At 38.4% G+C, this 13,930-nt stretch overlaps 1 protein-coding gene across 10 annotated transcripts in view; it reads right to left on the bottom strand.

The window, feature by feature from the left end:
- RGS7 (regulator of G protein signaling 7) overlaps positions 1-13,930 on the bottom strand; it is a 263,514-nt gene that overhangs the window by 55,818 nt on the left and 193,766 nt on the right. For all 10 annotated transcript variants that reach the window (XM_030034927.2, XM_030034922.2, XM_041128388.1 and 7 more), the window contains exons 6-8: positions 7,045-7,109; positions 5,100-5,176; positions 4,879-4,960 (exon numbers count right to left, since the gene is read on the bottom strand). In XM_030034927.2, coding sequence (XP_029890787.1) covers positions 4,879-4,960; positions 5,100-5,176; positions 7,045-7,109 — 224 coding nt within the window. The remainder of the gene's footprint in view (positions 1-4,878; positions 4,961-5,099; positions 5,177-7,044; positions 7,110-13,930) is intronic.

The following is a 13,930-nucleotide window of genomic DNA, read 5'->3' as shown; positions in this document are numbered from 1 at the left end:
AAAATTCTATGTGGATACATCACTAGAGAAGTTAGATGGCATGATTCACATTTGTTTCCTGGAGATGTTTAAAAACTTTCTGAAAATATTATGATAAAGCAGACAGAACTGTTCTTTAGCTAAACAAGTGACTGGCCCAGAAAAGTCTGGGATTTGTAGCACGCGAAGTGTGAAATGAAGGATTGCACCACCTTAGCCAAGTTAAATTCAGTCTTTTGCCGAGTCTTTGAGGCTGATCTTGAAGGACAGGATGGAAAAGTAATTAAAAACAAAAGCAATGAAAGAAAAGAAGAGAAGAGACGAGAAAAGAAGAGAAGAGATGAGAAGAGACGAGAAGAGACGAGAAGAGAAAACCCAGAACAAATAACTGCAAGTATCTGCTGCATGACCCTAGACTGTCGGTAATATTACCTGCTTGCCCAGATGCTGAGGGTCATGTTCAGACCACAGAAAATGCAATTTTAAAATATAAAGATAAATTGAGATTAATGTAGGTAGAATCTCATAAAACAACTAAATAGAGAGAGAAGCAAACAGAGTTGGATGTGTGACAAGGTTTAAAAAATTTAAAGATTACTGTTTTCCTAGTTTGCTACTAGGAAACAATGGCATGAAACCCCCAAATCCAGAAATCAGACATATTTCTGAATTTTACATCATCAGTGAATTATCTTAAACCCACACTTGCCCTTAATGTTGCTGCTGTCCTTACCAGTCATACCCACCCTGGATACTTTGTCTTACTGTATTAAATCACACAAATATTGGTTTTGCTTTTCATAGAATCATAGAATCATTTAGGTTTGAAAAGACCTTTAAGATCATTGAGTCTAACCCTTATCAATATTTGCTATTCAGTTTTTTCACAGAGAAGCAAAATGATCACCATCATTCAACAATCCAGTGGTAGCGATGGGAGCAGAAGTCCTGTGGATCGGGTTTAACCAAGCTACGAATGGCAGAATGGAAGAACTGGATCACACCTTGACTCATGCTCATGCTTTATTAAATCACAGTATAACTAAACCATAGCCAGAGTTTAAACTCTGGAGAAGGACACACACCAGTGTAGTTTTCTAGCACATTTTAGAAAGCTGTTGAGTATTTCCCATCTTTGTTTTAAAAACAACTGCACACAGACCCGTTAAATATGACTGCAATACAACCAATAATCTGACTGATGACAAAGGTCAGAAGCATTGGAGAAAATAAGTTTTTTTCAACTTATTATAGTTAAGAAGCATACAGACGACTTTCAGGAGAAAAGGGTACTTCCCCCATTATCTTCTGAATTAATGTGAATCTCAACAAGTATCCAACAGGCCCTTATTATGCATTTCTTTTAAATTACCTTAACGTGTAACTCAGGAAGAAAAGTGAATTGTTTGTAGCAGCAAGACATCAGCTGTCCTTGCTTGCTACCCAAAAGAGTTAATTTTACAGCAAGGTGTAGCTACTCTGCTCCTACTGTATTTTATGCGGGTTTGAGAATGTTTCAGGGGATTTACTGTTTTAGTACCTGTTTGTCCCTTTTTAACAAGTGTAAGATTATGGGTTTTAAACAGAGATAATAATTCAGGAAGCTATGAGTTCTTTTATGAGGACTTTAATCAGGAGCATGGCATTTCTTTTCAAACAAGAGCAGCTTTCTAATTTCTTTTGCCTGGAGGGAACTGACTTCCCCGATTTAGCTTGATTTGTTACTGCTTTTTGACTAATGCCCTAATCCTCCTAACCAATTTTCACTCAGTTCCACAGTCTGTTATTGATAGAAATTTCAAAATCATGAAAATTATGTACTTTTTAGGCAGGTGGAAAGAAAAGGAAGGCTTTAAAGATATGTTTTACTGTGCCATCAAACAGAGAAATGCGTCACTATATGTGAATAATATTAATCTCAGACCTATGTTAGGTACTGGCTATACCTTAGAAATAATAGCATGGACTTTATCCTAGGTCTGCTGCTCAGGATCTGGAGAGATTTTATACAGGTCTCCCTGACACACATTTCCATGGTTTTACTATGATTGGTATCTGAACTAGTAAGATTAAAAGTTATTCAGGAAAGTCTCTGCAGGCTGCAGTACCTACGGTTGAAGCTCAGTCACGCCCTTTCTAGCTGCAAGCTACAATCTTTCTACATAAAGCAGCAACTGGAATTTACAGAAATGACTGAGATTACACTCCACATTACACTAAAATGCACACCAAAATAAAAAATTAAATACATAGTGAAACTGCAATTAAATAAATATTGGAATAGAAACTGATCAGTAAGACATCAAAACTGTTCTCTTAGCTCTCTCTCAAAAGAAAATTGAAGAACAGGTGACTATTTGAAAAAACTCCTCTCCAAATCCACCTTTTCCAGTTCATCTCCAAGCATCATCTCAGTCTGAAAACCTAGGAAAAAGTTGTGGGCACTAGCCAGCCAGCTGATCAAAAGTAATAGCCATGATGACTTTCAAGCATCTGTCTGTCCCTCAGACTATGGCATAAATCTTCTAGGGCTTCTGTAACCAGCTGCAGGATTGACTTTGACTTGAGACCTATGAAATAAAGGTGTTTTTTGAGGCAAATGCTCTTTACACATCAAACCTTCGTTCTTTTCCTTTATTTTAAACTTATCAGTCACAGTGACATTTCTGATACCCAAATCATGCTCTTTTTCTGCAGCTACACTCCCTTGGTTTCACTGTCATATAGCTGTTCTTTGTTCATGTCTCCCATTCCTGCAGCGCACTGCTGCACTGTCCTTTTGGACTGATGGCCTGCTTTCCTCTGCTATCCCTCTCATCACCTTGAAGTATCTCTTTTTTGAAATAAAATGGAGATGTAATATTCATAGATTATATTCCAGATGTAAAGGTTCTGTACCAGGACTGTAGCCAGGTAGGTAAGAAATAAAGCAACTAGGGACCAGGACACCTGCAAAAAAACCCTGAAAAATACTTATTTACTCACCTAAGCAAAAAAAGCAAATAATGAAATATTTGGTTCTCAAAATTCATTTTCAGTAAAAACAAATCAAATTGGGGTGGATTTTGAACAACATTGCCACTGCCCCTAGCCTCTGAATTTTGATCAAAAGATGAAAAACTGTAAATAAAAATAAGCATTAACCCCAGGTTCTTATGCAAACATTACCTAATTTTCCAAAATTAGCTGTCCAGAGTTGCAGCAACATTTCTGTGAGTTTTCTGGTGGCTTTTGGGGGGCTTGAAAAGCCATTAGAAACTGTATTATTTCTAGCATCACCTTCCTCTTTTCAGTCTGTTCCTCTTTTATTTTTTATTCTTTTTAATAGAACCTTCTGGTTTTTACTGTGACAGTAAATTCATAACAATGTTTTCAAAATGAATATTTCACTAAGTAGTGAGAGGAGCTGGTTAGTCAAAGTATGAACCTCTCCATTCTTCTATTTATACCTCCTAAAGTCAGGAGCCTACATTGCTGACTGTAAGCCAGTCTTTTGCCTCTGATATTTCCTAGCTATATCTACAGCCAAATTAAAAACATCTGCTAGACCAGGCAGGTTTATCCACAGTTCAGCTAAAGCTCTTAATCAGATTCAATTTCCTTTTGTCCTGGCCCCTCTAATTCTCTCCTTATTGTCTGCCTATATCTTAACTTGAAAGTTCAACAATTCGTCTTCTCTGCCAAACCTGGAAATAGCACCTCATTCCGAGATTCAAAACCCTTAGATCAATTTCTGCAGCTAATATAAAAGCTGACTGCACCTTCAAAGTTCTCAGGTCCATAGACACTTTCTGTGTCTATTCTATATGTAGCTTCCCAACATCAGATGGAAGATTGTTTCCTGTTCTCCTTCCTTGTTTTATGCCAGTGACTAGACAATAATGTCCCAGTCTTCTTGTATCTAATGGCTGTGGTTTGAATCTTTCACTTCAAACGATTTTTTCTACCTGATCTTCCAAATCCAACCTAAAAGTCCATTTTTTCTACCGCTCTTTGAATTCCACAGTCACAAATGCAAGCTGACCATGTCCAATTTTATTATTTTTTGTTTCAAACTTTCTCACTGTATTCACCTCTTCTACAGGTATCATCACCTAACTTTACTTCCCCAGAACAATTAGTTTTAGTTAAGTATCTTTTGCTAGTGTCACAGTGGAAGATATAGTCCATATTTAGTAATGATACCAAACTCTGTATACAGAAAATGAAAGCTTAACTCTAGGTAAGGGAAACAGATATAATTCTGTAGTAAAGCAAAAAAGTGTGATTACTGAGTTCTCTCAGTTTAATTGGAAGTCTTGTGACATTTGACATTCTTTCTCAAAATTTTAGCTCTCAAAAGTAGTTGGTTATGTAAGACCCCCTTTTTTTTTAATTTTGTTTCAGATGGACTTTGACAAGGAACTGAGAGAAATCTTGTTTAGACAGTGTATGACTCCCACAGCTCAAAGCCAACAATGTCTAACCTTTATGTACATTAAAAATAGCTTGGAAATATGACCAGAGTGAAGTTGAAGGGCTTAGTGAATAAAAAAGCAGATTAAAAAAAAAAAAAGTCAGATTTATTTAAAAGTATTTTTAGCTATGCTGATAATTTTGACTGTGTGACTCATACCTTGGGAAACCTTTGTGATGGTAATAGTCAAAGACAGGTATCTTCTGATTCAAGAAATCAGACACAACAAATCTATTCACTGAAAACCCCAAACTGAGTGTACACACATCTGCAGTCTTCAACAGTAGAATGATATAAACTATAGATCCTGCAAAAAAGGGAGGCAGGCCCCAGCCCCGGCCCTACAGCCCTTCTACTTGTTCCCAGGCTACCCCGATGCTCCACAGAGGCTGCCATTTATCAGTGGCCCCGCTCACAGGCAGAGCGGCCCCACCGGCACTCACCACCGGCCGGTGTACGTCCCAGAATGCTCGCTCCTGGCTGTCAAGAATCTTCCTCTCTATCTTGTCTCTCTTCTTGTCGACTCTGTCAATGTTATAGGATGTTTAAAAGAAAAGGTCTTAATGACAGTAATTTTCTACATAAGAAGTGTCCCATCACTTTGCCCTCCCCTTCTCCCTTCAAAAAGCATTGAAAACCAAATCTCGCCTTAGAAGGAACTTACTTTGCTTGTGCTTCAGCTTGCATAAAAATAAACTCCCATTTCCGAGCAAATGCTCGCTGTAGCCTGGCCAAACTCTCCTGAAAATACATCACAATTTTAGTGGGTTAGGTTGTAAGTTATTTACTATTTAATAGCTTTTAGCTTATCTTTCCCTCCTCCCCTCGCCCCCCCAGGTGCAATACAAGTCATGATAACTGTGCCAGTTAAATATACCTTACTTATCTGATATAAAGTCTTTGCTTGACACCAAAGAAGATGGAATACTAGATCTATCTACTTTTGAATGCCCCGACTATTTTAATTTTGAAACTCTGATGACACGGGTGCATGCAACCTTCAGCAGAACACGGGATTTCTGAAGCATTTTCATATAGTAGGTGCTGGCTGACTAATTTTGTAATAATACAAAGAAGCATTCTTGTTTTGAAAGTACCAACACTGAAAGATAACATCCATACTTTCCATACTGGATGATCCACACGACAATTCCCACCAGTCATCTATACAAATGGTTTGCATTGAACAATGTTGGCTGCCTATCAGTTTATTTGAAATACAACAATAAGAAGCTATCAATATTTTGGTAGTATAGGAATCTTCCAAGACCTCCACAGCTATCCTCATTTAAAAAAAATGCAGACTATAGATCTTCACTACTGTACAGGAAATGTATATATCCTACAGCCTACTAATAATAACAGGAAGAAGATTTACAAAATCTTAGCAGAATCCTTTCCTCCAGTGATGCTGGAACAGCTTCACTGTCTGTAACAGAGCTTTTCCAACCTCTCCCCTGCCAGCTTAAATGGCAGCAGTATACAGTCTTAACATGAAGAAGGCTGAGGTTCTTATCTTCCTCCAAAAAGACCCCAGTTACCTTCATGCACTGCTTTTACTGAGACTAAGTGAAAAATTGTCTGTAAACTTCCTAACAAAAAGCATTGCTTTAACTGTATTTCTATGCATTGCAAATGCACCTCTGTGATACACTTATTGAAAATAAAGACTGCAGAGATTGAAGAGGAGACTTTCTAGAGATCTTGTCAATACCAGTAAAGGCTTTTGTGGATTGTATACTGGAGGTGAATTTTCTAAGGCATGTAAGTATAAAATTATGCATACCCTACAGTGCAGTACACTGAAAAGCAAGCTTGTGCCAGAAGAAGCAATAAAGTGTGTCAGCATGGTGCTGCGGCTGGAGTATTTGGCATGTTGAGAGGCCTGGCTGACTATCCTGCTATCATGTCACAGTAGCACAGCTGGACAGCTTTCAGCGCAGAGCCGGGGCTGTTCATGAATTTTATGTTGACATTTTCATGAAAAATTCAGGAGCTTTTGGGGGGATAGGGATGGAATTCAAGACATCTCTCTCCTTAGCGTGCCATCCTCATCAGCTAATCAAACTCCCTCTTTTTCCGGCTCTTCCTGGCCCCAATTATCTTACCTTGCTTGGGGCACAGCACAACTTTCAGGGAGTGGGAAGTGCCTCTAGTCCGACCCTCTTTGCCTCTCATCTAACTCATAGGACAAGGGCTCAAGCACCAGCATCACTTTAAAGAATGAGATTTATATTTCTACAGCTACCAACTGCTTTTGAAAATGCTACCAGAAATCCTTCATTCAAACCTTACATGGTGTAGAGTACAATTGCTTTCAAACACTCGTGGTCTATCTGGGATTTGTGACCAGTTATTTCTGATCCTGGCATGATGATCAGAGTGGAGTAAGATTACAGGTGGACCAAAATCTCAATTTTTGCCCAGCTAGCCTTCACTACAGTCTCTGAAACAGCATTCATGACTACTGAGCGCTGTCAGTCCCACATGCTGGCAAAAGTGGATAACTAATAAATTTTCACAAATAACGCCTATAGTTCTCATGCTTAACATTATTTTGCATGCTCATTAGGCCCAGCAGAGATAGTTACTTTTCCCCAGGTACTTACAGCTTCATAGTCTGCTAGCTCTAGCCTTGCTTTGTTTTGCATTGTCCGCTTGCAGAGGTAAACGGCTGGAACAGAATAAAATAACACAAATTGCCACTATCTCACAAACACAGCAGACCAGAAATCTTCATCTCTATTTTACTGCTAGCTTTTTTTGGTTTTGATTTCGCCCTCTATGCTAAAAAGCTTTAAATACAGGATCAATGCTACCAGTATTGTAACTAAAAAGATGGGTCAGATACAGAGATTCATTAAATAATTATAAAATCCACTTTATGCAACAGACATCATATACAAAATGCATGAGATACTCAGGGTGAGGTTGTTCAATGGCCAGGGAACTAGCACATTAAAGAAAAAATGGCAAAAACATTTTTTAAACTGTGTGTTTAACTCATACTGCATAAGAATTTTATTAGGAACTGCTACTGTATTAGTCAAATAAGTTTGTAAGAACATGTATACAAGGTTTTATTTATTTTTACTTTATACTTAGAAATCACAAAATTTCAGCTTAAGAAGATTTTAGCTAAAAATTAATTCTAGATAAAATTCAAGTCTCATACAGATTAGTCTGCTATAACCAATATTTAAAACAGAAAATAGGAGACCAAAAAATGAAAAAAGTGTATTATGTGTTAGATATAATGAGAAAAAAAAAATTCTTTCATTTATTTTCTGGATCCAAAATCCTTCAGCAGAGTTATTCTGTCTCCACCTCATTCAGACAGAGCAGAATCCTAGCTAATAAAATGGAATACTGACAGCTAAATACTGAAAGGGATGAAAATGAAACTTAAGACTACATAAACAGCACAATGGTTTACATCATGTTGCTTGATCCTGAATTCTTTATGCACTCCATTACCCCTGAATGAAGTACGTTTCCAATAGACTTCATGTAGCAACAAATACTTCACATCAACTCTGAATATCGTACAGCTTCCCCCACCAGTAAGACGATGAGTGCAGCACAATTCCTTATTGTGCAATATTTACCCACTTCATTACTTCAGAGCACCTTCTCGTGTGAGATGGAAGAATCTTTTGATCAGTGCAGGTAAGAAAACCTTAACTTATCTGTGGTCTCTACAATCAGCAAAAAGAGCCCATAGTTACTGCTTGTGGTTAGGAATGTTCTTGCTTCCTGACTGCCAGCTTGTCCACTACAAGTAAAGAGGAACAACTTCACATAGGAGCCTAACTCTTGCAATCACTAGGAAGAAGGAAGTGCTCATCTTACATATAGCTTTGATTTTTAAGATAGTCAAACTGATTATATTTTACAATTCCATGAAAACATTTATTTCTGACAAGTCACATGCAAATGCATGCAAACCCATTCCAGTGGATGCTATTTCAGTGGAACTAATGACAAGCACTTCTAATAACTCCAGCTGCAGTTACAGGTGTTACTTGATGTAAAATGAAGTTATATTTTAATGCAGGTTTTGTCTTTTTTCCCCCTTCATTTTGTGTGTGTTATCTGGTCTATATTCTTTCATACTTTTTCACTTTCCACTCCCATAAGAAGCCATGGTCTCTTTCTCTACTGCCTGCACTCCCATATCCCCTGTGGTTCCAAAGCAATTTCTGTGTCTACAGAATCTACAAATACAGACACAAATCCACGTCACACACCAAGTATAGCAGATGAACAGTTTCTATAGCCTCAGTTTCCATGCATTTTAATATTAGTATACACTTACACTAATGCATTGGCATGCATGCTGAAATGTCACAAAAAGATGAGGGGATGAATTCTGGACCCTTTGTACCTAGGTTGCATCCACAGTCAGTACAGTGGTAAGGGAATACTGAGGAGAGAAACAGTCTTTGTCATTTAGCTCCATTTACAGGGAAGTATTTTCCTCTCTTTTCCTTCAACATCGGTTATTTCATTGAACATGAAAAAAAAATTCCTGAACCCCTTGAAAATATTAGAAATAAAATGCATATTTAATAGAAATTTGTAGACAGTTCTGAGAATTCCAGGGATCAAATTTTGTCTGGTCCAACAAGTCTAATACCATCTGAACAGAAACAAAACAAACTCTGTTCTCTGCACTTGATTAAACCCCTGCAAACCACATTCTCATGGTCCTTGTATAGGCACCTTTAGTTAGCTTAGCACTTCCTTGAGTCCCATTTTGGGTATATTTTAGGATTAGCATCTCCCGCTACCTTCAACAAAAATTGTTGTTGCAGAGGTGGCTGGCTGTCCATCTTTCTGTCAGGATAGGTTTTAACAAAAAAGCATCTTCCAATCACAGAGCTCTCAGGACTGGCAAAACAACCACCAGGTCACCAGGAGCAGGAGAAAGAAATTAGCTTGCCACACTATTAATCTAATACGGTGTCTAAGAAAACTCTTGTCTTCACTATGTGACTGTACTGCAGGATTTTCCCTGCAGGCTTTGTTTAATGACCTGTTTTGCTCCAACTCCATAGCAAGTAGTCTACATGAGAACATTTGTTTTTCATTATAAGCATATCTTAGCCAAGACTCAAAAAATCATGTTCATCCCTCAGACCTTTTTTCTCTGGAATATACAGATCCCCTCCCCTTCAGGAGCCTAAAGATTATAAAACCTGGGGCTTAGATACTTTATGTCAGAAATGTTTCTATGTGCCAGTATGGATAAGGCAGAATATACCCAAGAAAGATTTAGTTATTTGGGAAATTTGACATATCCACTAGTGTAGAAGAAAATAGTCCTAAAGAACATTCCTACTCTTTGACTCAATTTACTGCCATTGCTACGTGCTAACAATTACATCCAACAATATCATCAATAACAATTACATCCCAACAATAGATGTGCATGTTTGAGGATCTATTTAAGAGCTACTTGTAGTCACACAAGAAGCTGGCAGCAGCTCAGGAATTTGAGTTCATCAGTTCACACTCTTGTTATCATATTCTTTGGCTTGTCCATAACAAAATTCGCTAACATGTTAGAAAGCAAGAAGAATGTGAAAATCGCTCTCATTTTCAGCCAGAACATTTGAAGACACAGAGAAATGAGGTTTTGTTCTTTTGACTTTTAGAGCAATGAGATCTGAAATAGCGGATACTCCCATCTTTCGCAGGTACCACTCCTTTTCTGCACCAAAACATGTGTGAATTAACTGCATGTGTCCAGTAGCCTGACCTTGAGCATCTGGGGAGGATGTCAGTCAGGTTCCCTCCCAAAGCAGAGTCATCAGCCCTCAGCATTTCAGAGGATGACAGTGTCTGCTTTTCTAATCCCATGGTTTCTATGAGCTGTCAGTGTTTTTACACTGCTTCATACAGCTTCATACAGAAGTACAATCTGCAGTAAGGGTCTCCAACTAAAAGCTCCTCTGTTTGTCTCTCTATTTCTCTACACCCCAAAGGTCCTGGTCCGGGCCCTCAGTACACCAAGGAGATGTAATTGCCCTGGGCAGCCCATCCAGGGTCTCCACTGAGGCCCCCTGCGCCCAGCACCTGTGCTTAAGCCCAGCTACTTCCCCTGGCCCTGGCTTGAACTACGTTGTAGATACGCATCTAAGCAGCCCTGTAACTTACCAATGCTGCCCTGGCTTCCTGACTTGACCTTGGACCTTCCTGGTTACTTGAGACTTTGTTGGTGAGGCCATTGCTCCTGCCTCCACTGTTGCCACCCTCAGTTCTTGCTTACCTTCCCTTGCAGAGCTGCCCTCTCTTGCCGCTCCCTGACAAGGGCGCTGAAAAATGCTTAACATACAGATGAATGATACGCAAGGTACAGGGTCTGATTAATAACCTCAATTTGCTAAATATGGACTGCCACATACACTCTTATTTTTAGAGCCACTGTATTCTGATGGATTTTGCAATCAACATAATTGCCTCCACTAAACTGAATTATATATTAGATGTTGTAGCTTGAGCTTTCGAAGTGACTGATTATCATGAGAAAACAGATTTGCCAATAATTTTAAAGGCAATATTAATACACAACATTTCATAATGAAAGATGGTCAGTGATACATATAAATGGACATTTGAACCGCAAACCAGTATGAAAACATACTTTGGTAGCTGTGCAGTAAATATGGACCACTCGCTCTTGAAAATTCTGTTCAGGCATTCACAAAATGTGGGCAATGTGAGAGTTTAAAGTGAGATTGCAAAGTGTTCTAGCGAGAGTTGCATGAAGAGGGTGTCTGGGTTTTCCCTCTTGCAATTTTTTAAGCTGTTACACCCAAAATAACCCATTTTCATGGTTAGCTACCTTTGTTTCCTATTCTTGACAGTTCACTTGTACTTGAAAGCTCCTAAGAAACCTCTATAGATTTTTTTCTTTAAATAAGATCATAGTGATAATGACAGGTTTCATTCTAGAAACTGGACTAAGTACACATTATGTTACACACACATACTGAAAAAAACCCAGAGCTTTCACCAAAAAGTTAAATGGGGAATTTAAGCTTGTTGCTAAATGGGCTAAATCTTCCCTATCACCACAGCAGAGAAAAAGCCTCAGCTAAATTCAACGGAAGTACAACTGGGCCTCTGAAGACCACGAGTAATGCCACCTACACATCCACCACCATGTACACAAACTTAAAGTCCTTACACAATTGTCCCAGTGCCAGTGGTTACAGCTTGATTCAGCCCCAGATGGTGGGCATAACTTTCAGTGAACACTCATTATCTCCAGTGAGGCCAGATTAAATTTATACTCTCTGTGAGTCAAAACTCTGGTTTCGGAGTCCGCGTCTACATGCTTAGTCACTGTTTAAAGAGCAAAGAAAATAGAAAGTCCTGCAAGGTCTAAGGGTTTCAAAGTGCCCTGTGGGCAGGCAGAAGTCCTCCCTGCATATGCGAGTGCCTGCATCAGATGAAGAATTACGGGACAATCAGCACAGAACATAACTGCAGGATGGAGAAAATGAAATCAACTATCTTATTTGAACATCAGGATTTCTAGGGCTATTTGTACCATCTTTAGGTCACCTCTGCTTTTACTCAATAAAAAAAAAAATAATTTTTGCTCTTTGCAACATCTATTAAGTTTCCCTTAGTCTTGGAAAAAAGGTGACAACTTTTAGGTGGACAAAGGGGTCACCAATCAGCCTCATGCATCTATAAAAGAACTACACTTTTTAGTAAGTGTTAATAACATTAAGTTAGAAGGAAGACCATGATAGCTTATGTGCACTAAATTGCCAAATGGTTAAAACCATAACTTCTGAAACACTCCTCCCTTTCTCTACTTTTTACTCTTTGATCACACTATTTCTATAACGTTTAAGGAATGCAATTTCATTATAGATTTAGATGGACTTTCTTACATAAACCAAGGGCAAGAAAGAAACCAAATTGCAAACTACCAGAAAGCTTAAGAATTAGAGAAAGGCAAATTCATCTTCAACACACAAGTCCCCAGATGACGTTGGCCTGGGAGAGTCCTGCAGGGTGACAAAAAGAGGTATGGAAGAGAGGTCACCCAAGCTACATAAACTATGGGATCAGATAAAGTATATCCTGTTGTCAAATCTAATTTAAAATTGCATCCATTGAATTGTTTCATACTTCCTTATGTTATCATAATGCTTTAAATTTGCATTCAAGAATTTAACACCCTGCTTTGGCACCAAAAAAAAAAAAAAGCTTTCTACCTCCTCTTAAGGCTCTCAGATTTAAGGGGGACTCAAATGTACTTGATAAAAAGCTTCTAAGACGAAGAGATGCAACAAATCCAAATACACTGATTTTGCATAGAAGCCACTTAGGGCATGTAAAATCCAAGACAAGGCTGAGGGTGTCAGAAGATAGAGAGTATTTTCTTTTAAACTGCAAAAATCAGCTACAGGGATGGCATCAGAAGGTGGCCATTAATTGACAAAGTGGGCAATTACTCAGTGCCCACCTGCAAAGGACTATCAGTGGCAAGACTGCATGACTGCAGAAAAAAGCATTTGTTGGCATTGCTCCCTTCATGGCCTGAAAGCTCTAATTTCCATATTGGTAATGGAACAGACAAACCTATTTACTTTACTCAACACAGTAATTTGAAAGCAATTCTGAAAAGTATGAGTTATGTTTATAAATCTCAGAACTTATTCTGATAAGGAATTTTATCTCGCTTTATAGGGGACCTAGATGCAGATTATCAATGCTTTTAAAGTAATGCTTTTAAAATAATGCTGCAGAAAACATCTACTTGGGTCAGTTACCTTTTCATATGCGTGCATACAAATGCATTGGCCAAACACATTTTCCATGCTTCATATATTATGGAAATAAGTTACACATTCATGGAAAGAATAATTCAGGTAAATACAAAACTCTGAAGTGGTGAGCTGACTGGAAAGCCTTTTCAGGAAATGCCTCCTGCTTACAGAACCCTTGCTGCGGTGGTTTGTCAATGTCAGAATTAGCAAGGATCAGAACAAAATTCAGGACATGCTTGTTGAAGTGAGACTTCCTTTTCATCATTTATATGACAGAGAGAGAGCTCCTAATGAGTGAATTATGTAGCTCTGCAGAGAAACATAATGGCATACAAATTCAGAGTGGAAAAAAATCTTGTAGGTCACCTTTTCCATCTTTCTGCTAATGCAAGTCTCTTTCCTAAAGCTCATTTGATTCGGTTCTGAGCAGATTAAATTTTATGCATAGCAAGCACTGGGCCCAGGCACATTTTCTTGAGGCACTATTCTCCTTGATAGACTGTACTCCTCACTTAGGCCTGCCACGAGGATCTTAGTCAATGTATTCTGTATATGTAGTTTCTCAAAGCAAAATCCCTCACTTAAGGAGCCACAACGCAGTCTCAGCAACAATTTAGTACATTACTTGAGTCTCGTGGAAAGAGTCTGTTTCTTACTACACATAGAAATCCAGAAATTTTTGAGACAGGTCCTTAAAGGA

This window comes from Aquila chrysaetos, chromosome 13, assembly GCF_900496995.4.
Source record: "Aquila chrysaetos chrysaetos chromosome 13, bAquChr1.4, whole genome shotgun sequence".
NCBI lineage: Eukaryota > Metazoa > Chordata > Aves > Accipitriformes > Accipitridae > Aquila > Aquila chrysaetos.
Note: the sequence above shows the minus strand (reverse complement) of the source record. Positions and strands in the feature narration are given on the sequence as shown.